Source organism: Rissa tridactyla, chromosome 6 (assembly GCF_028500815.1).
Source record: "Rissa tridactyla isolate bRisTri1 chromosome 6, bRisTri1.patW.cur.20221130, whole genome shotgun sequence".
NCBI lineage: Eukaryota > Metazoa > Chordata > Aves > Charadriiformes > Laridae > Rissa > Rissa tridactyla.
The window spans coordinates 61808699-61834755 of record NC_071471.1 but is presented as its reverse complement, the minus strand read 5'-3'; the positions used below and the strand labels follow the sequence as shown (position 1 = coordinate 61834755).

Genomic DNA, 26057 nt, shown 5'->3' with positions numbered 1-26057 from the left:
GAACAGATGAACGCTCAACCTGTCTCCTCTCACACTACCCCCGTAGCTATCACCTCGTGGAGGAGGCACGCTAGAGCTGCTGCTTGCGGGAAGGCAACAAGAAATGCCGGTGTCCTCCAGCCCCATGCACGCTACAGGCAGGTCTGTAAGACAAAACACCCCAGAGGACCTTACTGCAAAAAAAACCCAACCTGGGAGCGTTCCCCAAGGTGAGATGAGCATTATTGCGTCTGCTCAGAGCCACTTCCTCAACATCCCTCTCTGCCCAGCTTCTCCGAACCACCACATTTCCAGTACATGAAAATCTTTCACGGCCTTAAAAGCACTGGCCAGGGCCACCCTGACCAACATCAGTCCTCTGCAGCACTTTGTTCCCTCTGAGTAAACACCGTCTTAAAATGTAGCTTCAGCGCATGACTGCAGCACCCAGACTCCACACCACGACATTGAATGACTTGCTAAAGGCCACAAGAACCAGCTCGCCCAACTGGCTTGCTCTGGGCCTCGTGGGGGTAATACAAACTAAGGGGCTGTTTTTTTCCAGTGTGCTAAAAACAAATTTAAATATTACCCATAGCCCTTACAGTATGGTTAACACTGAAGATCTTTCTGAAAGCAAATGACACTTCACACCTTTGACCTGCACTGGGTCAGGCCAGTGGCACAGTGTGACTCAATGGTTCAGCTCCGCAGGAGCGTAAACCTCCCAGGAATCATCCACCCTTCCCAGAGCCTGCTCAGCGATTCCCGATCCTCGGTGTTTTTGAAGGGACCTCAACATGAGCGTCCCTCCTGGTGAGACAATGCTTTACTTTTAATCAAACACAACAACACCCCAAACAGAAACCCTAAATATGACAGATTTAGTACACAGCCATAGGACCAATACTCATAGTCTCCTTATTTCTGCTTCTGCCTAATAATTGAAGGAACTTTCCCTTAAAGGAAATTTCCTTCCTTTTAGAAAGAAACGAGCGAGAAGCAGGGGTCAGAGCTGAGGTATTACCCCCAGTTAAACAACCTGCTTTTCTGTAACAGCTCGCTCCAAAGGAAAACACTGTGTATGTAGACAACCACTCTCCTCTTCCGTGTTCATCCTCCCAAACATCACCCAGATCTGTCGGCCAGTTCCAAACAAATTTGACAGCACAGGGGTATTTTCCAGGAAGTAGGATGCACTCCTCTTCCCTGAGGGTCCCACAGGACAACTTGGAGACTGTATCGCTGATGCAGAGGAGTTTCAGTCACTATCAGGTGACAGAATTTACCACTCACCAGAAAATCTGTCCACGGGACAAAGCCCCAGGAAAAAAAACAGCAGGCTTTATTCTGTTATTTGTGTTATTTCTTTTTCATTATGAATATTATCACCTGCCTAACCTCAGAACGAAGTCCTGGGTTTTATCATTATCTGCCAGGAAGTGACCCCGGTTTCTCTTTCCAGTGACGTATGGCTGGTGCCAGAAAATACACAACAACAAAAGCTTATCCTAGGGGTGAAAAAAAAAGAAAAAATATTATCTCCATTTAGTGCAGGCGACTGATGCCACTTCCACTGAAGCCAAATGTTTCATCCATTTCAACAGGGCAACACAGAAACACAGTCTAAAAATGGGGAGCAGCAAGTAAAAGGGAACAAAAAGCAGAAAAGCAGGAGGCTGGAGCTCCAGCCTCCAGAATCAGATGGTAGCAAACACACCAACAAAAGGAAAACACAACCACAAAACCTGGAGACTGATAGGTCTGTACAGTTAACCCCATTTCTACTGACCTGCAGATTTCTTGAGACAGACAGATTTGAGACCGCCTTCGTCACTGACGTGCCTCTAATGGAATGGACATTAGAATGACCTTCAGGTGACAACTCGCCACAGGATAACCATGACAAACGCAGCCAGATAGTCATCTCCACCTTGTCTGCAGATGCGAGATGACATACTGTAATACGCTGGTGTCAAAAGAAGGAAAATGCTGGATGGTCGTTTTAATGGGTTTGTCCGTAGCAAAAAGGACCTACTGGGGATCTAATTTATAGGGGGAGGACTCGACAGAATGAGCTTACGAGGGAGCTGTGCGTGCACATTGTGTCTACTGCGCTGGCAAGCTGCCTAAGGAAGGTACATCCAATTCTGTTTCCACAGGAAAAGTCATCTTATTCTTGTAAAATTCAGCAGAGAACTGATTTAGGGCTTCTGTTACTCTACAAACACAAAAATAAAGCAGGAAAGCCAACAGCACCCATAAAGCAAACCATAAAAAAAACCCTCACACAATTTTGCAAAGATGAAAAGAAAGGATGACTCCATGCCCAGGTTACCATGTAGCAAGAAAAAGCATTATTCTGGATGAAACTGGAGTTAAGGTGGGGGGCAGACACCTATATTAAAAATATATATATATATATATATAAAATTTTGGTTTATCCCTGGTTCTCTTCCTGACTGGACCACTGCTGCTAGCTGAGCGGTCAGGCAGGTGGCTCGTGAGGGAAGCTCATCTTCTGCTACATTTTTCCCATTGTATTTGCACTTGATATCAAGACCCCTTTGAGTCCACAATGCTAGAAAAGGTACGAGATGCTAAACTGGCCCTGGAGCATGCAAGCAAACATTTCGGATACGTTTATTCCAAACATAGACACATCACTGTTTTATACCGACTAGGAGAGCAAAGCCATTCCCCACCCCTTGAACTTCAGTATTTCCCAACCGTGGTATTTCTTTCCCAAGTGGCCACTTAAAACAAACAGGAATAACAGGAAGGAGGAGATGCTGGGACAGCTACAGAAAAAGGATCATAAATAAATAAATTCCACTGGTATTCAACTGCTCAGCACCAGGGCTGCCAGTGGTCACCACTTTCATGGAGAATAATAATAATGATGAATAAATAAATTGGGCCTTGCTAGAGCTAAAGTTTCCCACTTTTCACCACTCGGGAGACTTTCTCAAACTTTGTGTCATCCAGAGATTATATGGACCGCAAACATAAATCCAAGCAGCAGTTCTTCTTTGAAAACCCTCGGGCCCCATTTGTTAACCTAGAGCTCAGTTCAGTCTGTGGCAGACTCCTGCTCCTGCCAGGCCACCTCCCAGAAGGAAGAAGAACAGATGTACCGAGCCACTGGATTACATACACACAAGTGAAAACAGATTTAACAACAGCAACCTGATCCAGACTTAGTAAGCAAATTAATTTAAAAAACCCCAAACAAACAGAAATCGTTCATTACAGCCATGGAAAGATTATTGTGTGTTGTGACTCTTACAGGGGATGAAACACTTTGGAGGAGAGTCAGGGAAACATCAGAATATTTAAACACAGGCAAACTATCATAACGCAAAAGTCTACAGCAGACTCACTCAGGATCTTCTCATTGCAGGATCGAAGGGCACAAGAACAACAGAGTCAGCTAAAGTGATGAATGACCAAGATGGAAGAACACAACTCATTTCAGATACAGAAATGTTTAATGGCGTTAAAGTGCTACTTTAATGGGGACCATATGCTAACATTTAAACACAATTCCACTGCACTGCTAAACATGGTTGTCTTTATTTTTTTATTTTACCTCTTTTTGCCCAACCCTACCTAAAACAATAAAATAAAATCTAAAGGACTGAAATTAACAACCCATTCAAATCAGCAATAAGTTATGAATTTTATAAAGCATTTTTTCATCTTTTTTTTTCTTAGTAATGAGGGGTAGTTAAATTACTTAAGGATACACAAAGTTTCAAACAATGCCATAGGTGAGGACTCTATTAAGGTTTTTAAAACTTGGAAAACAAAACAATCCTGGCCATTAAAAAGACAAAAATAAAAAAAAAAAAAAGCAAAGCCTTCAAAGTGCAGGTTAGAATGCTCGTCTCTGAGAAAATTAGAAAACATTCGCTATAATAGCTCTTAACTGTACCTGCACAGATAAGATGGCAAGGCCCTTGGGAACAGAACGTGCAGTCAAAACGTTACATTAACATGAGAGACGTGCTGAGCTTAACTAGGTTAACTACTGGACTGGAACTTCAAAAGTCAGCAAAGGGAATGATTCTAAAAAGAAAATTGAAGAAACCCCCACCAAACCTGGCCTCTTCCAGCTAGCACAGCCTTCATCCGTTGTGTGCATGGCAAAAAGCATCTTTGCATTTCATTGGGTCAAGTGCTTCATCAAAACAGAGATCTTTTCATGGCATAAATTCATATAAAAGACGTCTAAGATTTCATATGGACAAGCTCTAAAAAGACACATCAGACTTGGGGTGTTTTCCCTCCCAACACATTTACAAATGTTTATCAAAAAATCTCTTCAAATAAAAAGGTCATAGTGGCTCAGTATCTGGGCATGACTTTCTGGCATATCACCTCTCGTATGTGCTGGTTTCTTTCTGTCCTCAGCTGGTTGTGTGCCTGCGTATGAGCACGCATCTACCAGGAGATCTGCTGTCGGTGTCGCAGCCTGAGGCATGACACAGCTCACGATGTGCTGGTAGGTTACAATTGGGTACCTCTTGCTTTAGCCACGCATCAGAGGTACTTGCTTTTTAAATGATGTCCAAAAGAAAGCTGAGCTGAATGGCGTTCTCTCCTGAACATCTCTCTCTTTGCTGCCCCGCTCTCTCTGGGCACAGAATGAGACCTTAATCATTATTGTCATTGTTATTCCTAGGCTATGTAAGCCTTCTTAGATTTCCTAGTACATTACGCCAGCATTGGATTGTGATAAACTGTAGGATACAGTCCTTTTAGGACCAGAAAAGCTCTTCAGAAGGGCCTAAACTAGGTTGTTCATCCTGAATGCAATGTAAGAAATTCTGACATTTCTCAGATCTCATGACAGAAAGAGAGGGATGAGTCCCTAGTATCCTCTTTCAAACAAAGAAATTCAAAACAAAGTGTTTCATCACTAAGGTCTAGATCCAGGTCCCACAGAAACAAATGGATTTCACTGACTTCAAAGGGACTAGTGTTTGGCCTAACTTTTTGCCAGCAGGAATTGAGATTGGTAACATGACCAAGTGAACACATGTGGGTTTCTGTGGAGGCTTCCTTTATCCGAAAAGCTTTATATACAGGTCTCTCCAGGACTAGCTGTCAATACATCATTTCTGAAAGAGGATACTGGCATCTAGGACCCAGTTTATTAACCTCAGTGAAATCATTCACCCTGCACTGTTGTCTCACTTGGTTCTAGGAAGCAAACGAGAGCTTGACACTGGCACTGGAGTAACCCTCATCACTCCCAATACTCTGCAAGCTGCTGTGATCATCAATGTCACTGATGCTGGTTGTGCTGATATTGTCCACTTCTCCATGGGAGAACTCTGTGCTTTCAACATCCACTTCAATCTCTTCTAAAAAGGAAAAAAAAAAAAAAAAAAAAAAAAAAGAGAGAGAGAGAGAGAGAGAAATGCACACAGGTTAGCACCACAGACACAATTGCTCCCTTCAGGCCAGCGAGCTGCTGGTACTCCCCCAGCCAGGGATGAAGCAGCCATCCGGCAGGAAGAGTTTCCGTGTTCTCCCTTGGAACGGGATGGGCTGTGGAGGACATGATTTATAAAGAGACCAGATAGCAGCTTGGAGTTTTTCCTTGGGACTTGACTCCTCCAGCATACAGGCCACACACCAGCATAGGTGGGCTACCCCACACACTTAACTTGTTCTGCTACCTCTTTCTTTGGAGTTCTACTACCCCAGTGTTAGAAACAAAAAGAAACAGATAAAACAGAAAGCAACAGAGAAAATGGAGCATGAAGTTACCCTGAAATGTGCTACTTGCTTGATGCCATGTTGCCAAAGCTGGTAGCACTCATATAAGGCATTACAATGCATTACCATGGGGATCTGGGTTACTCTCAGAGATGCTCTGTGGATTTTAGAACATAAATCTTACTTTTAAGAACTTAGAAAGCAGAGATCTAGTTAACCAGACACCTTGGTTCCCATACCATTTAGGAATTTTCCAAAAAGATTTTTTTTTTAAACTACAGACTCACACCCAAACTATACAGCATCTTTGGGTCTGTTAATAAATATCAAACCATCTATTGTGCCTAAATATCTCTCCACAGCCGAGATACTTAAAAAAAAGAAAGTTATCTGAATTCAGTTAGCTATTCAGATCATCTCTATCCAGTTTTAACTAAGGAGATGAGCTCTATGAGAAGCTTGGAAAAAAAAAAAGCCGGGGATGGGGAGTAGTGTAGAATTACTGCACGAATTTGAAGAGGCAGTTTGCCTGGTTCTGTTTGCTTGGTCGTACCACGGTACCTTGGTTATACCGTGGCCTGAATACAGAATGAGAAGCTGGATGCTGCTTTGCAACAGCTGTTCCAGTCCCACTAATATCTTCTCAGATTTTCCTCTTTGTGTTGAGAGATTCAGAGACCAAAAAGCACAATGGATAGCTCAACTTTACCATCAGGTATTTAGCTACCATCTCATGATCACTTTATTTTTCCTAACTAATGCTTCAGCATTTTAAAGTGCTTTTCAGATAAACAGGTTACTTTAATTGCTACAGAAATCAGCTCAAGTTCACAATAACAACACCTCTTCCGGACTTATTTAGAATTCCTGCAAAATACTAAACTCCTCATATATGTATGTGTATGTGCATGTGCGTGAGCAAAATCAGTAGCCTAAATACCAAAGGCCGTAAGAAGGGGTTAGCTGAGAGACAAGAAATGGATGAATCTCATGGCTTTGTTTTGCAGAGTCCCGAGGATTCAGTTCTACTTCAGTAACACCCACCTCGCTCCGAGTCTGAGCGATCCGAGGAAATGGTAGATCCAATGCTGTCCATTCGTATTCGCTCTATCTCCTGAGGACCCTGTAGTTGTTCCAGTCTTCTCTTTAGGAATCTGTGTTCTCGTTCCAGGTTCTCAAGCTGGTGTTGGCTTCTCCTGTCAGCCTCTTCAAGTTTCTGGGATGATCAAATATGACTCAATAATTAGCTTAATCCTTTTCTCCTTCCCTCCCACCTCCACTGCCCAGCCACCTGCTTTGCTTAGACATTCCCAGGTCCCAGAAGGATTTAAGCTGCAAAAGAGCCCTGAACCAAGCTGCCCTGCAGTCTCCAAGAACAATGCCATCTCCTCACATCTTTTTTCCACCTCTCAAGTGCTGACAAATCATACACATTAGTATAAAAAGTCTCTGAGGACAGGGCCTCTCCAGGGGAAACGATTTGAATTGTAGCAGTTTGTGGGTCATTCCGCATGGGTTCAGCCACTTGCATTACCAAATCCGTCCACGAAGGGGCCTCAATTCCCTTAACCAAACCAATTCCGGGTTTGTTATGATCCACTGTAACATAAAAACGTGCCCTGGGAGTTCTGCGTTCCTTGCTGCATGGTTTAGTAGGATTTCTCAGAAACAGTTTTGTATTCAGTAAGCGATTTACATAACCTACTACAGATTTCTTTGATCACAGCTGGGAAATCTACCAGGGCACTGTTCTTTGTTTCCCAGGACAAGCACATTGCATAAGGAGGAGTCATTTCAGGCTAACTCTGTCCCTTCGGCAGTGCTTTTTCTCCTTCATCACCCATCCTCCCGCCCGCTACCCTGACCTGCGACAAAGCATTTCAGCCTCTTCCAGATACTAACAATGCTGCATTTTCTTTTCATGCTTTGCTTTGCCAAAAGTAAAGCTAAAAGAGCGCTGGGCTAGCTGGCAGGTTCACGCACGAAACCCCAGCAAGCCAACCCTGTCTCACACTCTTGTGGTTTGTGCTAATGCTTCGGCAGTGGAAACTCACTAGCACATCAGAAAAAAAAGCTGCATTTCCCATCAAAATGCAGTCATTCAACAGTAGGTATGTTTTTCTTTAAAGAGATGCAGCTGTCAAGGAACGATCACAATACAGAACAAGACCCCTGCTCTCCAAATCAATCATTTCTGTAGTTAACGGAGTTCATTATGGACTCTTCTAACAATGTGGCTTGTAGCAATGATAAATGATTAACCAAGGGAGCAAGGCTTGCTTGTTGGGTTTATTTTTGTTGGTTTGGTTTTTTTGGGTTTGTTTTTTTTTTTTTTTTTTTTTTTTTTTAAAAAAGGTGTACGTCTCCTTCAACAGAGTTACCTCTAGGCAGCAAGAGTGAGCGATGGAATTGCACTTCTCAACAGCCCAGGCTGAAAGCAGCTAGGAAAAGCAGCTCTTACCTTGATATGTGCTTTGGCTTTGTTGAGCAGCCCAAGCGTTGTGTGCCTGGTGCAGTCTGGTCCTAGCGGTATCAGAACTTTTAAGCGTTCTAGACACAGGCGGAGGTGAGCTCGGCTGCAAGGGGAAAAAGAGGAGGATCAAAGCTATGCTTTCAGAAAGGGAATATCACTTCCTTCTCTGCTTCCCTCCTACGAGGCAGTTTTCACGTTTCCCTCTTTCCACACATCACAAGATTCCCCACGGGTACCAGGACAGACTGCCACGAAACTATTTACACTGCAAACATCAGCTGCTCACCAATACTTGCATTATTGCTAACCTCTGACAGACACTGTTTATCTTCTTGCTGTCTGAAGTAATAATCTGACTCATCTGGATGAACTTTGTGCAGGGGCAAGGCACACAGGCAAATGGCACAAGTATCTCATGGGTTTCCTTTCTCACCTATTTGCTGTCTGTTTTGCTGAGAAGACCTTTTGTGAAAGCAGTTTCAAATGACCGCTACCCCCTGCACACTTGTGCGTGGCTGGCTTGGGGACACTTGCTATGAACCGATCTAAGCACCGTCTTTTTGCACAAAATTAAGAAGATTAATGAGAAAAATGGCCAGCCTGAAACACCCAAACAATCCCCGCTGGCAGTTAAAGGAGCTAGAGGGATGGGGTAGTTCCCAAGCACTGCATTCCTACTCCTTCCTGGGCCCAGGTCTGAAATGCTGCTGGGGGTGCAAGGTCTGTGGGAACGAGAGTACCAAAGACCTTCCCCCCGGGCAGTCTTCTGACCTTGGCTCACGTCTACAAAGACAGGCTCAAGCACAACAGTGTTGATGATGATATAAGCCATTTTCTGCAGAATATGGAAACATGTTCTGGGGAAAATGGTTCAGGCAGCAGTGGCAGAGCACATCGTCCTCGGGCTGCACAGGAGAACTGTTCCTGCTGTCTCTTCTGTATCACGTATGCAGGAATGAACAGAAGATTTATGGAAAACTATCAAGTGCGGGTTGTCTTTTTCCCCTCCCTCTCTCTTTCCCAGACATTAATGATTTATGTCCAAACTTGTCATCCCAATCAATAACACAATGACATCAGCTCCACCATTCACATGCAAGAAACACCGGTGCAAAACAGTCCTGAAAGCCTATCCCTGCCCCTGCTCACGCACAAAGAAACTGAATCTTAGCCTGATCCATCTCAATGCAGGGGAAGAAAAAAAGAAAAAAGAGCACGGACAGTTCATTTCCATTTGTTTTTCAAATTCACTATTGCATCCAGTTTGAAAGGGGTGAGGGAGAGGAGTCTGTAATCAGGCAATTATGTCAGTGACAAGCAAGGATGATTAAGGGTGGAAGGGTCAGGGGTTTTGCTGATGAACTGTCAGCACAGGGGACTGTTCATGAGCGGTGCTGTAGCTGTGAGCTCCTCACTGTTTCTATTATAAATCACTTTACAAAGGGTCCATCATTCTGTCTCAAGAACAGCCACAGGGCTGCATATGACCAGTAAGGGCCCTGAAGAACACGTGTTTTTCATTAAATATTACAATCAGAGGGGTGGGGAAAGGGAGATCATAATCCAAAAATCAAACTGAAAAAACAGTAATCACATCAATCTCATATTTTAATTCTCAGCTTGCTCCAGGGCAAACCCCACTGACATTAAACTCATATGGCTGACATGGGGGGACTTTTACTACCTGGAAGCCCATTTTCCAACATCAACAGGAGTTGCATGCACCCACTACAGGTGTTTGCCCAATGTCTCACAATGACCTGTAGGATCAGCAATGAAAAAGCACTGCTGGTTCACACTGGCACTATAGTTCATGTCATCCCATGGGAGACTGGACACTGACTTCTTGCAGCTAGAGAAAGGCTGAGGAAGAGGAGGATCTTGTGGGTTAAGACATTCTGGGTGTTGAACCCACTTTTGGTTACGCCACAGATTTCCTGAATGGCCACAACGGCAAGTCACCGAGTCAGAGCCGTCAGAGCACAGCCATCAAGCTGCAGCAGAGCAGCACGTGCCTCTTCACAGCATGAGTCCAAGCACCAGCCAATTTATGGGATCAGCCCAAGTTAAAAATGCAGTGTGAGTAGAACTAGAGATGTGTGCACAGACCTGGGGGCTGAGGAGCAGGGCCAGTTCCACCTAACAGGGGACTTCCTACAGAGCACCTCCTACAGGTAGGGACCACAGGTACCCCTCCCTGCTGGGCAAGAGTAGCTCCCAGCCCATGGTAAAAACCGAACTATTTGTGCAACAGAAAACAAAAAGTTTCGGGAGTCAACACCTAACCAGTGTCAAACATATCACAGTCCACTCCTGAACGCAGAGAGAAATGGACAACGTATCTACAGCCTGAGCTTTGGGCTGAGTCTCAGCACTGGAGGTTTTACCAGGAACCGGGGAAGGCGCTGCACCAGGAAAGGCCATTCGTGGAACCAGCCATCAGCTTCGGGCAGGAGGGAGCACTGGCTGGGTTGCTGAGACAGCGGTGAAAAGGATGGCACTGATCTGCCACGTCAAAAGCGAGGTTACGTGCAGACTCAATGAGATCAACCGTGTTAAGCACCTGAAAGCTATATGCAAAGATCCAGCCAGAGGACACTGAAACACTCCCTGTTGTGGCCCAGGACCACAGTGGATCAAAGAAGGTTACTGCGCTCTGCAGGCCCTGACAAGGGCAGGGAAAGGACAAAGCAGTCAGAGGGTTTGTCCTCATAAGGACACTGGAGAAGCTGGCAGAATTACCTCCCCAGCATGCGTGGCCCCAAAGGGGACATTCCCCCAGTTCTGTATCCCCACATTGGCTCTCAAAGCCCAGAAGACTGGCCCAGGCTCAGGCAGGTGGTTTTCAGAGAAGCCACTGCTGCCAGAGGCTCTGCTGGCCGGTCACCAAAGGCTGTGACCTGCAGCAGGGGTGATGGCCTCTGCTGACACACCAAGCATCAGGAGGGGACACCTGCCTGTGACAGAGGGTGTGAGTGCGAGCTGATAAGCTGACGATGGCACGTAGCACAGCTCGGGCAAGGAGCACACTACAGGGGCAGGTGGTGTGGCTGAGCCAAGGCAGGTTTGGAAGAGGTTTGACCAAAGCAATCACTTCTGGACTGCTGCTGGATTTTCCCCTTATTTTGCACCCAGAGCTGAGCCACACTGAGTTTTGATGCCACTGCAAACGTAAGTGCACTTGTATCTCCAACCACAGCCTAACCGAGGGAAATGCACAGGGCTTTCCATCAGCACACAGCAGTGGGCCAGTCTCAGTTCGCAGGCTAGCAGCAGCTAGATCAGGGACAGGCCCAGCAGTCACCTCCTGCTGCTGGGGACGACGCTGGTGGAGCCGCTCGGGAGGTCCCTGGGCCAGTGTAGCTGGGAAAGCAAAGAGCCACCAAGCCCACAAACCGTCTTGGCACATGAGCTTGTTGCTTTCCTTCAGAGAGATCAAATCAAACAGCTTCCCCAGCTCTCTCCCCTCTGCAGTGTTCAATACCTTGCCTTTTTATTTTTAAAGTCTAACCCAGTCATAGTCCCTGACCTCTCTCAACTTCCAACAGCCCAAGTGGACCGTGATGGGCTTGTAAAGCCCAGAGCAGACAGGCAGGTCTGATGCACTGATGGGTGGCTTCAGTAAAACCCAGAAATAAAACTCCAGAGCTCAAAAGCATCACAGCAAACTTAGCTAAAAGACCATTTCACAGAGAAAGCAATCACAAACCTATTAATCTTTCTTATCAAGTCCTGGAGCTGTACCTGGACAGCTGTAATCCCACAGGTCAGGCCATGACATGAATGTCTTTTCCCTTTGTTTACCTGGACTCTGTTGCAACGTGGCTTTGACAACGCTGTAGGCTCTTGTATTCAAAGAAAATACCAGCATTGTGCAGGCTCCAGACAGAGCCAGACGGCTTTCCATGTAAACCACTGGATTATGCCAATATTTGACGCATCTGCCAATATCTGGAAAAACAAGTCTAAATGCCCATATTGTTATATAACAGAGAAACAACTCGGGCTTGGTGCGAAGGGGCTGCTGCCTCTTGCTGCCTTGATCCCAGGGAAGACAGAGGATGACAGAAAGAGAACTCCAGTTTCTGCTGAGGCCAAAGCCTTTGCACACTAGCTGCAGGGAAGTCGGGAGAAGCTGGAGCCCTTTCTCCTGCTTAAGTGGCCTTGGAAAAAAATCAGGCTCTCACAGCAGCATCCTGAGCACATGGTAGGCGCTGGAGGTGCTGAAGAAGGAATCCATGGAGGATTTGAAAGGAGGGGGCTCTCCTCTTTGCCAAGAGATCAGCGCGGTGTCACCCTCCTGCTCAGCCTGATGTGGGGGAAGACTCCTATTTCAGATTCCCATGTGGGGCATCAGGATGGACAGAAAAGGCACAAAGTAGCCGAGAGGCTTCGGAAAACCAAAACCTAACACATGCCTCTGTCCCAAAGAGCTGAGGACAACCTTTTACCTTTTTCCACCTGGCAATTCTGGCTGGCACAGTGTCCCTCTGCAGTGCCAGGAGGAGTCTAGAAGTAAGTTTCTCTGGGATCTGGAGGGCAAGCAGAGCAAGGATGCCCTCTCTTCTCTGCCAGGAGCTGCTGTGGGAAAAGGTATGTCAGCCCCTAAACAGGAGACCGAAGCAGAAGAGGGATGAACAAGCCCAGCAGCCCCGCAGCCCTCCTCCAGCTGATCCGCAACAAGCTATAGGTGGCTGTATGTGGAAGAATAGGGTGCTGGTCCCTGAAATGGCAGCCCCACTGGGCACGTGCTGTTCTCCCCCCTTTCACTTTGTGCCTGTGTGACAGTTTCTGACTGCATTTGGATTATCTACTTCTATCCCCCCAGCTCCCCTCCAAGCCCAAGCCCCCAGGCCCTCTGTCCCCAGCCTCTGTCGGAGAGGAGCCTGGCCCTTGCTCCCTGCAGTCCCTCCTTGCGCACGGCTCTGCCTGGCTGCAGAGGGCTGTAATTTCACAGCCTCCTCCTCTCCTCTCATCTCCTCTCCGGCTCCCAATGACATCATCTGTTCTGATTATATAAAGCATGAGGAGGAAGCCTTTATTTATGCGTGCTTTTTGCTCACAGCTTCAGCTGTCTCACTCTACAACACGCACCCAAATCCCACTGCAGGAACCGGGCTCCCTTTCGCCTGGATCAAAACTGCAGTGCAGAAAAAGGTGCGGGTGCAAAAAAAAAATTCCTCATTTCCCTTCCCTCACTCCTCTGAGGACGTTTTTGAGGGGTTTGGGTAGGAATCAGCCTACCCCACCACTCTGTACTGCAGCAAGCTGGCCACAAAGCCACCAGCCTTTTCGCTGCCTGTGAGGTCCCCAGAGAGCTGAGGGACCTGTTGTGGCAGCTCCAAGCCCTGTGTCTGTGGGTCACAAAGGGGCTACCTATGTACCTTCAAGGCCCGAGGAGACCCCTGCATGGGCCAGTCCAGGGCTGGGAGGCCATTGTTGGAGCAATTGCTGCAGGCACAACTGCCAGGGAGCCATCCCTGCATGTAAACATCCCTGGAGAGACTACAGCTGCTTTGCTAGGACAAGTTTTGGGTTTGTGGATTTTTTTTTTTTGCAGCTTCCACCATGGGCAGTAGTGATGGAAACTGAGACAAGAAACTTTCTCTGCTGAGGAGCCAGTCAAACACACGTGCATGCTCAGTTCTGAAGCGGTAGGTTTACTGGATTCAGCACTATCTTCTAGTTGGACACTGCTGATAGACTTTGCTGAATCAAGGCCTGAACATCTGCAAAACACACACACAAATATATATAGTCTTCCCGTCTTTAAAAGATCAAGCCTCCCTCCCAGCAGGAAATGACCAACGCGCCTCCAGCAGCATTTCAAAATGCTGAATTCTGATTCTTGTATGTTGAAAGAAGGGAGCATCTGAGGGAAAAGAAAAGCATTTCCCAGATATTTTTCTACTATGCCTGCAGGTCTATAGGGCTTGAATTCAACAGTGGATTGTTAAGCATGTGCTTAACATTAGGAATATGCTCAAGTCCCATTGAGGCTAAATCAGACACTTTGTCTCCAAGAGATGTTAAAAAAACAGAACCAAACCAAACAAGAACCACTGAAAGAACCAGCAGAAGGAAGATCCTAACATGGAAAAGGACATTATCATCCTTCCCCTCTGCCCTTCTCTTCCCTCTACACCTTTTCAAAGTCAAGTCTAATTTAACCCTGAAATTAGAAACTTTGTTTGGATTTCAGAGCTAATAGATTGCTTAAAAAATTCAGGAGGGATCACTGGTTAAAGAAACCAATTCCTAGAGAAACGCCAAGTGACCCCACATCAATAATTCATTGGATGAGAATGATTTTGAGATAAAAGTAATGAGAAACACATGCAAAAACCACAGGGCAGGGAAAATAGGGAAAAATATGGTTTCCTTCTAAAAGCAATTCACAGGTCAGAGGCGTGCTTATCTCTAACAGCCATCATATGACGGTGTTTTTTCCTTACTCTGGTCTCTAACCCCCAGTCCATCCCTCTCTGCAACAATATATACTCCCTGCTTTACTGAATGCTTGACTTCAGCAGAGGAAGAGGAGGTTTTGTCAAGCACCTGGATGGGGAACGGCGGTTCAGGCGGGCACAGGGGGCCGAGCCCATGCTTCCTCTGCTGCAGAGCATTATGCAATTCCTCCGAACCCTCCAGCCACGCGCAGGAACGCTGCGGTGGCACCCAGCCAGCCTGCCATAAACACGCTCACACCCGCTCACCCCAATTCCACAGGAGACCAGAAACGAGACACGTGTTTTAGAAGGAAATCTGGCTCAGAAATACACAGTTAAAAAGTTAACAATCTCCACCTGAGCTGTGAAATCATTCAAAGCAAGCCTTGGCTTTCCGATTTTAAATCAGGTCTCTTCTCATCATTATTTATTTTCCTGCATTTGCTCCCAGTTGAAGGAGATACTTGCTCATTTGCCTCTTTTGTTTCCAGTCAATTTCTAACAATGGCTCCCTGGCATGTAGGAGTATTTGTACTGCGAATGCTAATAAAGTGTACCACGAAAAAGTAATTGGAAAAAAAGCCTCTAGATCTTCAAGTTTTTTTAAGCTTTTCTATCATTTAAGAGAAACAAAGAAATGAAAATTTAGGACAGAGAATAAAAAGACTTGACAACATATTATAAATAGGAATTAAAAGGAACAAAAAAGTTCTATGGGCAACATTTTCAGCCTGATCTTAACTATACCAGATCTGTCTGCAAAAGTTAAAAGATGAACATGTACCCAACTGCATTCTCAAATCAAGGGCAGATGAAAAACAAACCACAAATGAAGAAACCCATGATTAAACAATTGTAAGAACAATAATAGTAATAAAAACAAAAAACCAAGGCAATGCAGCTTTTCAAAGTCATACAAATCAATGCACCTCTGGCTGGTGACAAGCTGCATAACAGGAAGATAACTGGTGGTACACTGCTCAAGAAAGCAGCATCCTGATTCAAGCCCATAAGCAGAAACAAAATACAAACAGCAATGTATCGACGCACTCTGCAACAGCAGCATTTTGTCCAAAGGCCACCTCAGTCACAAAACCAAGATAAGGTGCATCAGGGAAAGGAAGCTTCTTACCAAAGAACTGAAATACTTGGAAAAAACCTAGCCGGTTTTGTAGCACGTAAACCCTTCCCCGCATCTGGAACAGAACCTACAAAACTTAAGGTAAGCATAAAGCAAGGATTTTAACTTAAAATACACATTGTAAGCCTCTAAAGAGGCTGTTCTACAAACCCTGCCCTGACTATCCCCCTAAGCCCCGCATGGCGTTGCGCCTCAGAGCTAGCATATGGCCAAGTGCACACAGAAATTACTACTTCTCAACTCTTCTAGATAGGAAGACTCATCACTGATTTCAACTTTAGAAGAATTTCAGGCTCTTGGCAAACAGAGGCTGTAAGACCAACAAACCTTGTGCCAAGCGGTCTGTTGCCACCACTGTTCCGTTCCTACATGGGTCTTTCTAGCCTCCTACTGCAGTCTGGAGGGAGACGTGCTCTCCTCACCTCTCTCCACGTCACACAACGACCTTGACAGGTCTCACCCCTTCCTGAGGTCCTTCTAGGTATAAAACTGAATACTATTGAGAGGGTTCTACTCTTTTGAAGGCAAATTAATTCCTTCAAGGCTTTCCAAAATCAAGAAGTGGGAAGAGAGGGACAGAGGGAGGGGAAATCAGTCAGTCTGCAACCCCTTGGTGAAATATGGGAGATCTTTATAAAAAAAATAAAAATCTGGCTTTCCTGCAGGACTTGTGCCTCCTGGGATGCAATATGAAGGGATGATAGACACTTTCAGCTATACCTCCCAAAGGCTGATCAGTCTGTCCACACTGTGCAGACATTAAGCGTAAATCATGTTATTCAGTGGGTATAGGGATCGGCCTAAAACACCTCAAGTTTTGCGGACACATGAGAGAGCTTCCACTTCCAGGATTCAAGGCCACAGCACTGCAGACACAGCTGTGAAAATTACACTTTTGAAAGTCTCAGGGTCCTACTCTCATCTCAGAGGGTACTTCAGGGAGCAGGATTGCTCTCATCTCACACCGAGTCTCTGTCATCTACCTTTTCCCTGTGTCATCTGGCCAGCACTGCAAAGGCTGGACTGTTTGCTCCACTCTGCTATCGCTAGCCATCACCCTTCAGCCTGCCCAGGTTTTTGTTTCTGTCCTCTTCTCCAACAATCTACTGGATTGGAAACTCTTTGGAACAAGAATACAGTTGCCAAATGCACTGACGTCTAAACATCATCTTGGGACTGCACTTCGAAATCCTAAATCAAGCAGATCCCAAACAATAAGACTAAAGCAACATTATGATTCTGAAGCTGAAGTGATATATCTGGGGCTATTTTTATTCACACAATAACTTCTGGGCCTTTGGGTCCTATTTGTTGCATGTCTTGAAGTTTTTCGCTTTGAACTAGAGGGCTAGAATATAGAAGCTTCATTTAAATGAATAAAATAATAATAATAAAAAAAAGAGACCATCTGTAATGCCACAACTTCCAAAACAGGGATGCTTAAAGGAATGGCAAAAAAATTTGAATACGGATGCTCACAGTAATAAAAATGATACCATTTTGGAAGGTGCCACCTCCAGAATGAATTCACAGCTGTTCAGTAACGTGACTGCTTATCCTTTCCTAACCCCTTTGATCTTCAGAGCCACCAATGAGACACACTACTTCAACTCAGTAGAAAAAGATCAAATATAACAGCCTGTGCTTCACAATGAAAAGGTGATGAGAGCAGCATAGGTGGCCATCTGCCCAGCAGAGGAATGGAGTCAGTCAATGCCTGGCATTTTCTCTCACCCCTTCATTTTCATCCAGATCTAGCACCAAGTTCTCAGTGCCCATTCATCAGTTTTTCTTTGCTCCTCTCAGCTCCTCTGTGGCTTTCTGCCTTTCTTTGAAAACAATCTGGACAGTTGTTAAGAGATGACAAATAGCAACAGATGCTCTGGAGTGGAGTCTATTATTATTTATCAAAGTTAATCCTCCCTAAAATTATATATTGAGGATCTACTATTATTGATCTTAGCCATTAGCCATAAAGTATTTTAATCCCTGGTGACTACAATTAACTGAACTTTACTGCAGCACAATATACAATGTTACCAGCTAAACCCCTTTTAGGCTAAGCTGCACTTACAACAGTATGCTAAACCCTATAGCGATCACAGGCCATAAATGCTCTACAAGACATTCTCCTTGTGACCTAAAACCACAGCCTAGTTCCTGCCGGTGTGGTCACATCTAGGTACCTTTTGCCCAAGATATTCAGCACCAACTTTTCAATCATGCTCACTGCTGACCATGCAGGTATTGCAGTTTTGCTACCCTGACAGCAAGATATGGTTACCATCCTGCATTTGGCTATCAGGGAACATGCAAAGCAAGCTGTAAACACCAACGTGCAACCCAGGCCGGTTAATTATAAAGCCCCGACTAGCCCAGACTAATAAAAACTCCATCTTTGTTAAAAGGTGGTTAAAAATAGACCTGCTCTTTAAATAGCCAACGGTGTCCTGTGCCCTCATTCTCACTAATACCACTGTAATTATCTTTCTAGGGATACGCAGTGTGCTTACAGCCGCAAAGTCTGGCAACGCTGCTCCAACCAGCGCAGTGTCCTCCTCCATGCCACCAACGCGCCTGCAAAGCAGCTGTGCCATTCATCAGAAACCCGCCTCACTGAAGAGGAGGCAGTAACCTGCTTTGCTGCGACCTACGGATTTTCAGCTTTACTGCTAGAATTAGGTCACTAGCAAAGATAGCCAAGATTTTCCAAATTCGCCAGCTATTCTTGATTATTCTGTTCAGAGGTTTCCTGGCTAAGCACCATGCCTTTGAAAAGAAATGAGGAGGTATTTCAGGCTCCTGCAAGGTTCCTGCTTCTTGGTGTCCGAGTGCAGAAACATTCTCACTCCATAATCCTTGACTGCCTCTAAAGCTGCCAGGCAACAGGAAGAGCTCTCCAAATCGCATCTACTACCACCAAGTCCTTGCAGCCTTTCAAGGAGAAATCAAAGATGGTGCACATCAGAAAACAGATAAATTAGGAGGGATCTGCAGAGACCCTTGAAGGTCACCTGTCTGTACTAAGACAGCAAGAACCTGAGATATTAGGCAGCTTCCCACGAGGCAGCTGTAGAGAGCCCCTGGACTGCTCTCCTGGCTATACTGGAAAAGCTACTCAGGGTCCACAGGGTGTCACAGCAGTAAAGGCATAGGCAGTACCTCAAATCAGAGCCTCTGTTTCTTTGTAATACTACTGAAAGAGACCTTGGACTTTGGTGCCTACTAAATACAGTCAGGTTTTAAACTAGTAACCCCACTAACCAGCTGAAAGAAGCAAGCAGTTGCTTTGTAAGACAGATATTGGTCCATCAGTGAAAGGATGCTACCAACATGTTATTTTGGAAAACGTATTTCCTGTTTTCAAAATAATGAGTGGGGAATGTGCCGATACCAAGAATATATTCTGATCTGGTACTAGAAGATATTTTTGTCATTAACATAATTTTTTTAAATTACACAGAAAAGATATTGATACTAAAAGATATTTTTACTGTTCATTAAGATAGGACAGAGTTTTTCCACCTCACACATTTCTTTTCTGAAGCTATATTCCAGTTTCCTCACCTCATGGAAGAAAACCATAATTCCTGATGAAAAGATATTCTAAGAATGTGACCATTTGGAGTACTTGTTTACACAAAATCTTTTATGCCAGAAGGAAAGCATGTGCTCTTCATCTAATCCCTCTTCACACTGTCAGAAATATTTAAGGAGTCATCAAGTATCTACTGTATCTTTCAGGTATAGAGGGCATGCATCTGGAACAGAGGAAGCAGTGCATGTAATTTCACCTTGTAAAATTATTTAAAATTTAACCTCAGACATCCCAGGAAAAAAGAATTACCAGCCAAGGTCACTATCGGATGTATGTTTGGAAAAAAGCACTAGGAGGGAGAACTTAAGAGATCCTAGCACTATTTTTCCTATTGTATATGGATTTTTGCACATAAAGAACAGTAATAGTGTATTTCAAAAGTCTAGGACTTAACTAAGCTAAGTGACAAACAGTTTTAATGGAAGTTAAGTATGTATGTTACTCAGCAGGGGAACCTGAACAGAGAATCACATCCCCCAGGACCATGACAGCAGATGCGTCACATCCTGATCTTGTACATACAGAGGTACCAGGAAAGAACAGTTTTTGAAAGGAGGTACCAGAGAGTGTGAAAACACACCTTGCTTCTGCTTAACTGGTGTGACGTGCTAATAGAAACCCATTGTCAATATAGTTCTTCCAAAGGGGAGTACAGTTTATCACCTAGAAAATTAGAACAATGTAAACTTCAGGGGGAAAAAAAAAAAAACAACAACAAAACAACCCCCTTGTCTTGCCCTTTTCCTATAACTACCCTTGACACCTTCCTTGCATTTTCTTTCTCTCCTCTGGGCATGTGTGAAGGCCAAGAGATGGAAGAATGCTCAAACCTCAAAACAAGGAAAAAGCATGAAGCTGGCTACTTGGAAACCTTTTCCTTGGGCAGGAAGCACAACAAAACATATCCATAAGATGTGAAAATTGCTTGACTTTTTTCAGCTCAACTACAAAACTCCCAGTGCTTCCAAAAAGGCTCAAAAAGTCATTATATTAAGCACAGGACATTCTACCTAGTGAACTCTATCAGCTGGGGAAGATCATTATGACCCCTGCCAGGGTCAGCAATGCCACGAAGGGATACAATTCTAATTCCTCCAAACCAAGAACAGCTGTAGTTGAGTAAACTAACATTTGTGGGAGGATTAGCTACCTTACACTCACTCGCTCTGTATTCTCTCAGCAGGAAAATGGTTAGGATCCCACCTGGGAACAAACCAAACACTGAAAGGTTCATGGTTTGTTTTGGAAAGAAAAATAATTTAAAAAAAAAAAAGAAAAAAGAAAAAGAGAGAGGAGCTGGAACACCTAGTCCTCTAGTTTGGTGGAAACTGGTTTCCATTTGCTCAACTATCAGGACAATATTGAAAAACCACATGAGGTTACAGAAATGCCTGCAGTGGCACTGCATTATAATCACCATCACACCCCTCCCTCCCCATTATTCTGTAGTGCTTGTGTCCCTCACAGGGCCTCATGAATTTAGGCAAGATAAATTACTGCTTCATGGTCAGATATTTTCTACACAGCATCCCATCCTGGGATTGCTCCTTGTTGGTTTCAAAAACCACTGGTGTTAAAAATAATAATAATTAAAAACTAAGAAAAACAACAAAAGCGATATTTCACTGCAAACCATTCACCTGGGGAGAGGCAGCGGTGGGCTTCCTCATCAGGAGAGCCAAATGGCAGACCAGAAGCACAGATTTCTTGACCGCCCTAGTACTGTGCTAGCCAGGAGCTTGCAGAGTTCACATGCACCTTCAGGAAGGGCAAAGCAGCAACCAAAGGAGCTGACATTTCAACTCTCTCCACAAGCAGGAAAGGGTTATGCAGCAGGCAAAGACCTTTAAGTGAGAGTCAGGAGATCCGTCTGCAGACAGCTGGCATGACCTCAGGTAAATCCCTTGAGGAACTGAAGCGCGCACTGCTCATCCACAAAATGGAGCTAATCCTAATTCCTTCACAGAGTACTGCACAGCTAAATCCACTCTTGGTTTCCAGGTGCTCATGCAGCTCAGCAATGAAACCAGCATGTGAAGTGCCTAGAGAGCAGGACACTTTGGGAAGCTAATTCATTCAGCTTTCTCTGCTAGTTACCAATGGCCAGAGTACAAGACGGACACATTTCTCAAAATGGATCAATAACCCCCCACTGCTCCCCCCCATATATGCAGCAAAAACTATCTGATGTCTCCTCTCACCTCTGTCCCAAGAAATTCCTAAGATGGAATTTCAGCAAAGTTCAAAAGACCTTAGTCAGAATCAGGACAAGATGAAGGCAGTATCGTTGACTTTGCAATCAAGCAGTCATAAAACTTTTTATTTCTCTAAAACATTTAGTTTCTGATGTCCTACTGTTAATCTAACACATCCAAAAGATTATGATTTAGACCCCACAAAAAAAACCCAAAACAGAGTAGCTCAGACATCACATGATTTAAAAAAACAAACATAAGCACCTACCTAGGATTCTTCCTCTCCTTTCTGTTTCTTAAATACATAGGTTACACCAATTTATACACTGGTAGAAAACACTTAACTGCAGGTGCTGGGATTTGAGAATCACAGAATATGACCAGAATTGCAGTGGAGATTACAAGAACTGACAAGATTAATCATCTCTTTCACTTTAAATAACAGAAGAGTTTTAGCAGATGCTCTTTTAAAAAGGAAAAAAAAAAAAGGCAAAAAAGCAAGCCTTTAAGAAACTCACGCAATTTGCTTTCTCTGGATGGCTGAGAGGAAGTGCAAGGCAGCAGTGTCTGCACCGCCCTGAGAAGCAGCTTGGAGGGCATATGGGAGTCCCCTACTTCTGTACAACAGCCTTCCACTCCAACCTCTGCCAGCCATTTACAATGTGTCCAACCCAGGGTACAACCCCTTTCCCACTCTGCTCCTTCCCAACCACGTGGATTTTTCTCTGAGATCACTAAGGAAAAAAAACACAACTGAAAGAAACTCCAAGAGACACTCATGACTCCAGAGGGCCACTGCATGCTTTCCTGAAGTATATGACACCACATAGAAGACTTCCCCTCTCCTCCTCCTTTGAAATCCCTTCACTGAAACACATCTCCATATGTGCTTTCTCCAGTGAACACCAAGCCTGCAAGCTGCTTTTCCAAGCCAAGAAAAGTTTAAAAGAGGTCACGCCACAGAGAACAGGCTCTGTGCATTTCCTAAGAGGGTCATATTACGTAGAATATCCACCGGAGACAAAGTGTTCCCATCCGGTTTCCCACTTCTTTTGGCATCAAAGTTGCTTTTCTGGGTAGATGAAATGGCAAACGCATGTATTGGGAAAAGGGAAGATTAGTATTGAATATTTTTTCCCCCCTATTCCCTTATCTCAACCAGAATTCCTCGGCATACTTCTAGGGTCTAACAGATTGATTCTTGCTATGACAGCTGATTACTATTATTCAGTGTTTGGGACTCTACACAAACAAGAAACATTCAACTTTGGATGGCTTTTTTGCTTCCCTAGAACAATGCTGAAATAATTTTCTTATTAGTTAGACGTTAGGAAAAACTTTCTAGTGGTAACAACAGTCAACGAGGGCAATAGGCTGCACTGCCTCCCTGGGCAATCCTGCTGTCAAAGGTTTTTAAGGCCATGGTGGATCAGCACCTGTCAGGAAAGGTTTAGATAGAGTTTATCCTGCCTTGGGGTGAGGGGACAGACCAAATGGGCCCCCTCTCAGCCCCATCTTTGACAGCTTCACAGAACACCACTTAAGTCTAAAGAGTGCAGTTTTTTGCCCTCCTTTAGGCACAGGGGCCGAGCCAGCCGCAGGAACAGTGTGCTGAGTCTCTGGAAAACGAAGGGGAATTTTGACTCTCTGAGTTATGACCCTGGTGACAGAGCAAAAGATTTGCTCCAGAGCAGCAGCTGGAAAAGAGCAGTAATGCCACATGTGGGAGCACGTAGGCAAAGTAAAAGGGAGGATCCAGCGGCATCTGCAAGGCATAGTTTCCATTACCAGAATGTGACAATCCCCTGCCCAGCAGGTTGGCGAGGAAAGGACGGGAACAAACCTAACAACAGGAGGGGCTGCAGGGAAGAGGAACCTAAACCCCAAGCCGATGAAACCAGTTACACCTCAGTCATCCCAGCAAGCTTCTCTGTATGCAGTTACGCAGCTGCAAACACGGAAAAGAGCAGCCAGCTCTGAGGAGCGCCAGGATCCAGTCTATGAGAAACACTGGAAACAAACACAGATCAAAGGGAAACACCAAGCTGTATACACAGCTGGGGCTGTCTTCCCCTGTTAAAAAGAGACAGGCACGTAGATTTTTAACTGCAAGCTCTTTGTGTGTGCTTGCACGTAACTGTGTGCATCTGTGCAAATGTGAGTACACACCCCACATTCGGCCTCTTGACATTTCCAAAGTGTAGCTAACAACTGGTATTTTCCGAGCTGCATGGAAGATTCCCATGCAGCTGGGCAAAATCTGACTGGGCAACTCACAACTCAACCCACCCCGTGGATCGAGGCCAAAAAGGCAGGAATGAAAGACATGGGAGATACAAAGCAACTTCTTTTTAACCTCTGATTTACACAATAAACCTGCTACGCTGCTCCTCCTTTCAGAATAACTAATTTGAAGAATTTCACTGAGTTTTCAGAAGGAGCAGAACACTTCTCACCTAAGGGCTGGACTTTGGCCATGTGGAATTACCCCAAGCATTCAACAGGTTGTGTTTTTACGTAGCATTGGAAAGTCCCTCCTGGGAGGAAAACGTGCAGGACACATCATCCAGAACTTCCTGGGAGAGACCAAGCAATCCCTCCTGCACAATCCATCTCTGAGTGGAAAGAGCAGAGGAACACAGTACAGTAGGAGATGGAAATGCTGGCAGTTGCCTGTTCTCAGGTCCTGAGAACACTCTTGTCTGACCAGGCTTTTCTTAAAGGTTAGGGTCAGCCACAGTGAGCTGCTCAGGGTTGATATCACCTCTGAACCCTTCTGTTCTGTTCCTTTTTTCTCCTGGGCTGCCCACAGGGAGATATACCCATACACAAATAAGCAGCAAAATCGAGTCTGGCATCAACTTCCTTTCCACATATCTCCTCTGATGGGTGTGTGGCTTTGCCAGACTTCACCCTTGTAGAAGGCTCCTTGCCCTTTCTCTACAAATACATTCACTTATTCATATGAAGAGCAGCGTTTATCAAATTCCCTCCTTTCGTTGTTGCATTATTCACTGTCCTGGACAGTAAGCCGTTTGGTACAGGAACCCTTGGCACTGCTCTCCAAATGACCAGGCACAACTACAGTGCTGCAGAAACAAGAGGGGGAGCAACAACTGCCCAAGTGAAGGTGCAAGTGTTCATTTGAGAGTCATTAAGAGCTGTGCTTCTAAATGATTCCGATGCTTTTAGGTATTCCACCCTAGCTCAGCAACCAGTCACCTCAGAGATAGCAGCCTGCACTTGACTTTATAAGCATGACTGTTTTGTGCAGTTGTTTACTACCTACCATGATAAAAACCACACCCTTATCATACAAACCGTTATCAGCCTGGACCATGCGTGAACCCACTGATGCGATTCACAGAGTCTATTTCTATGAAAGCAACGCTGCATTTCAAGCTCAGGTCCTGTTTCCACTGGAGGTTTCAGTGCATAGGCTTTGTGTCAATTTCTCTTATGCCTCCTTCAGGCCCTCCTGAGCAGAAACCCTTGTATAGCGATCTTGTAACTGACTGCCTGTACAACCACTACATCTCCTTTCCTGCCTCACCTTCTAGGAGCTGAACAAGCTCATTTGTGGAATCTCCCATTCAGGACAACCTCTTCTTCACCATGAGTCCTAAGGTACTCTACCTAAACTCCTTGGCCAAAAAAAAAAAGAAAGAAAAAAAAAGGAGCAAAAAGCATCCATCCTTTGCAGCAGCTTTTCATTTTTCCCTAAATAAGTTATGTTGCTTTATGAATGCACTCTCAAAGGTAAATAATTAACAGGCAAGAGGGACAGAAAATCTTATTACACAGCTAATGGGAAGTGATGCTCAGGCAGCAGTATTATGCATAAAGGATACCTTCAAAAGACAGCCCTTAATTTTTTTAATGGAACATCGGGCAGAAGACCTGACTCATCCCATTGCCCTGGGATCCAGGGATTCCTCAGTGCTCCTCCAGACTCAGACAAATCCAAAACCTTTCTATGAGGTTCAGCCTGCATTCTGACAGACTCAAGTACCACCCTTGAATAAGGGTATACTCTAATTTTGCAAAGGCAAACACAAAGAGTGTTAGGCAGAGATTCTCTCTATTTCTACACAAATTCAAGCTCTCAAGACACACAGAAAGGAAGGCAGGTAGATGACACCATCTACAGCTATGTTCCGCCATGGCCCTGACTTATCCTTGTCCACGTTACCCGATGGTTTCATGGGAGGAGAATTCCTGACCCTTGGTTGCACGCTGCCCATTTAATTGTTTTATGGTTGTCACATGCACTGTTTGGGAGGAAACCTGCCTGGTCTGTTTGCCCACAGCTATGCAAACTGCTCGGGGTGACCAGCGCCATTTGCAGCCAGGCAACAAGCGCAGCAACTGCGAGATGAAGCCCTTTGCTTTCATTTCCCAGACAAGACTATGAATGCCTGTTACACACTTGCACTACTCACCACAGCACCCAAAACTAAGGGGTTCTAAGACAATAGTGCGCCAAGCCCTG

The 26057-nt window shown here is 44.9% G+C and overlaps 1 protein-coding gene across 5 annotated transcripts in view; it reads right to left on the bottom strand.

Annotated features, from left to right (window-relative positions):
* Positions 1–3451: 3451 nt before the first annotated feature.
* MXI1 (MAX interactor 1, dimerization protein) overlaps positions 3452–26057 on the bottom strand; it is a 57515-nt gene continuing 34909 nt past the window's right edge. For 2 of the 5 annotated variants that reach the window (XM_054204584.1, XM_054204585.1), the window contains exons 4-6: positions 8171–8285; positions 6754–6925; positions 3452–5351 (exon numbers count right to left, since the gene is read on the bottom strand). In XM_054204584.1, the coding sequence (XP_054060559.1) occupies positions 5188–5351; positions 6754–6925; positions 8171–8285 (451 nt within the window). In that variant the 3' untranslated portion in view covers positions 3452–5187. Of the gene's footprint in view, positions 5352–6753; positions 6926–8170; positions 8286–11986; positions 12764–13566; positions 13912–26057 lie in introns of those variants that run through there. The other 3 variants (XR_008466876.1, XR_008466875.1, XM_054204586.1) reach the window with 3 other exon arrangements.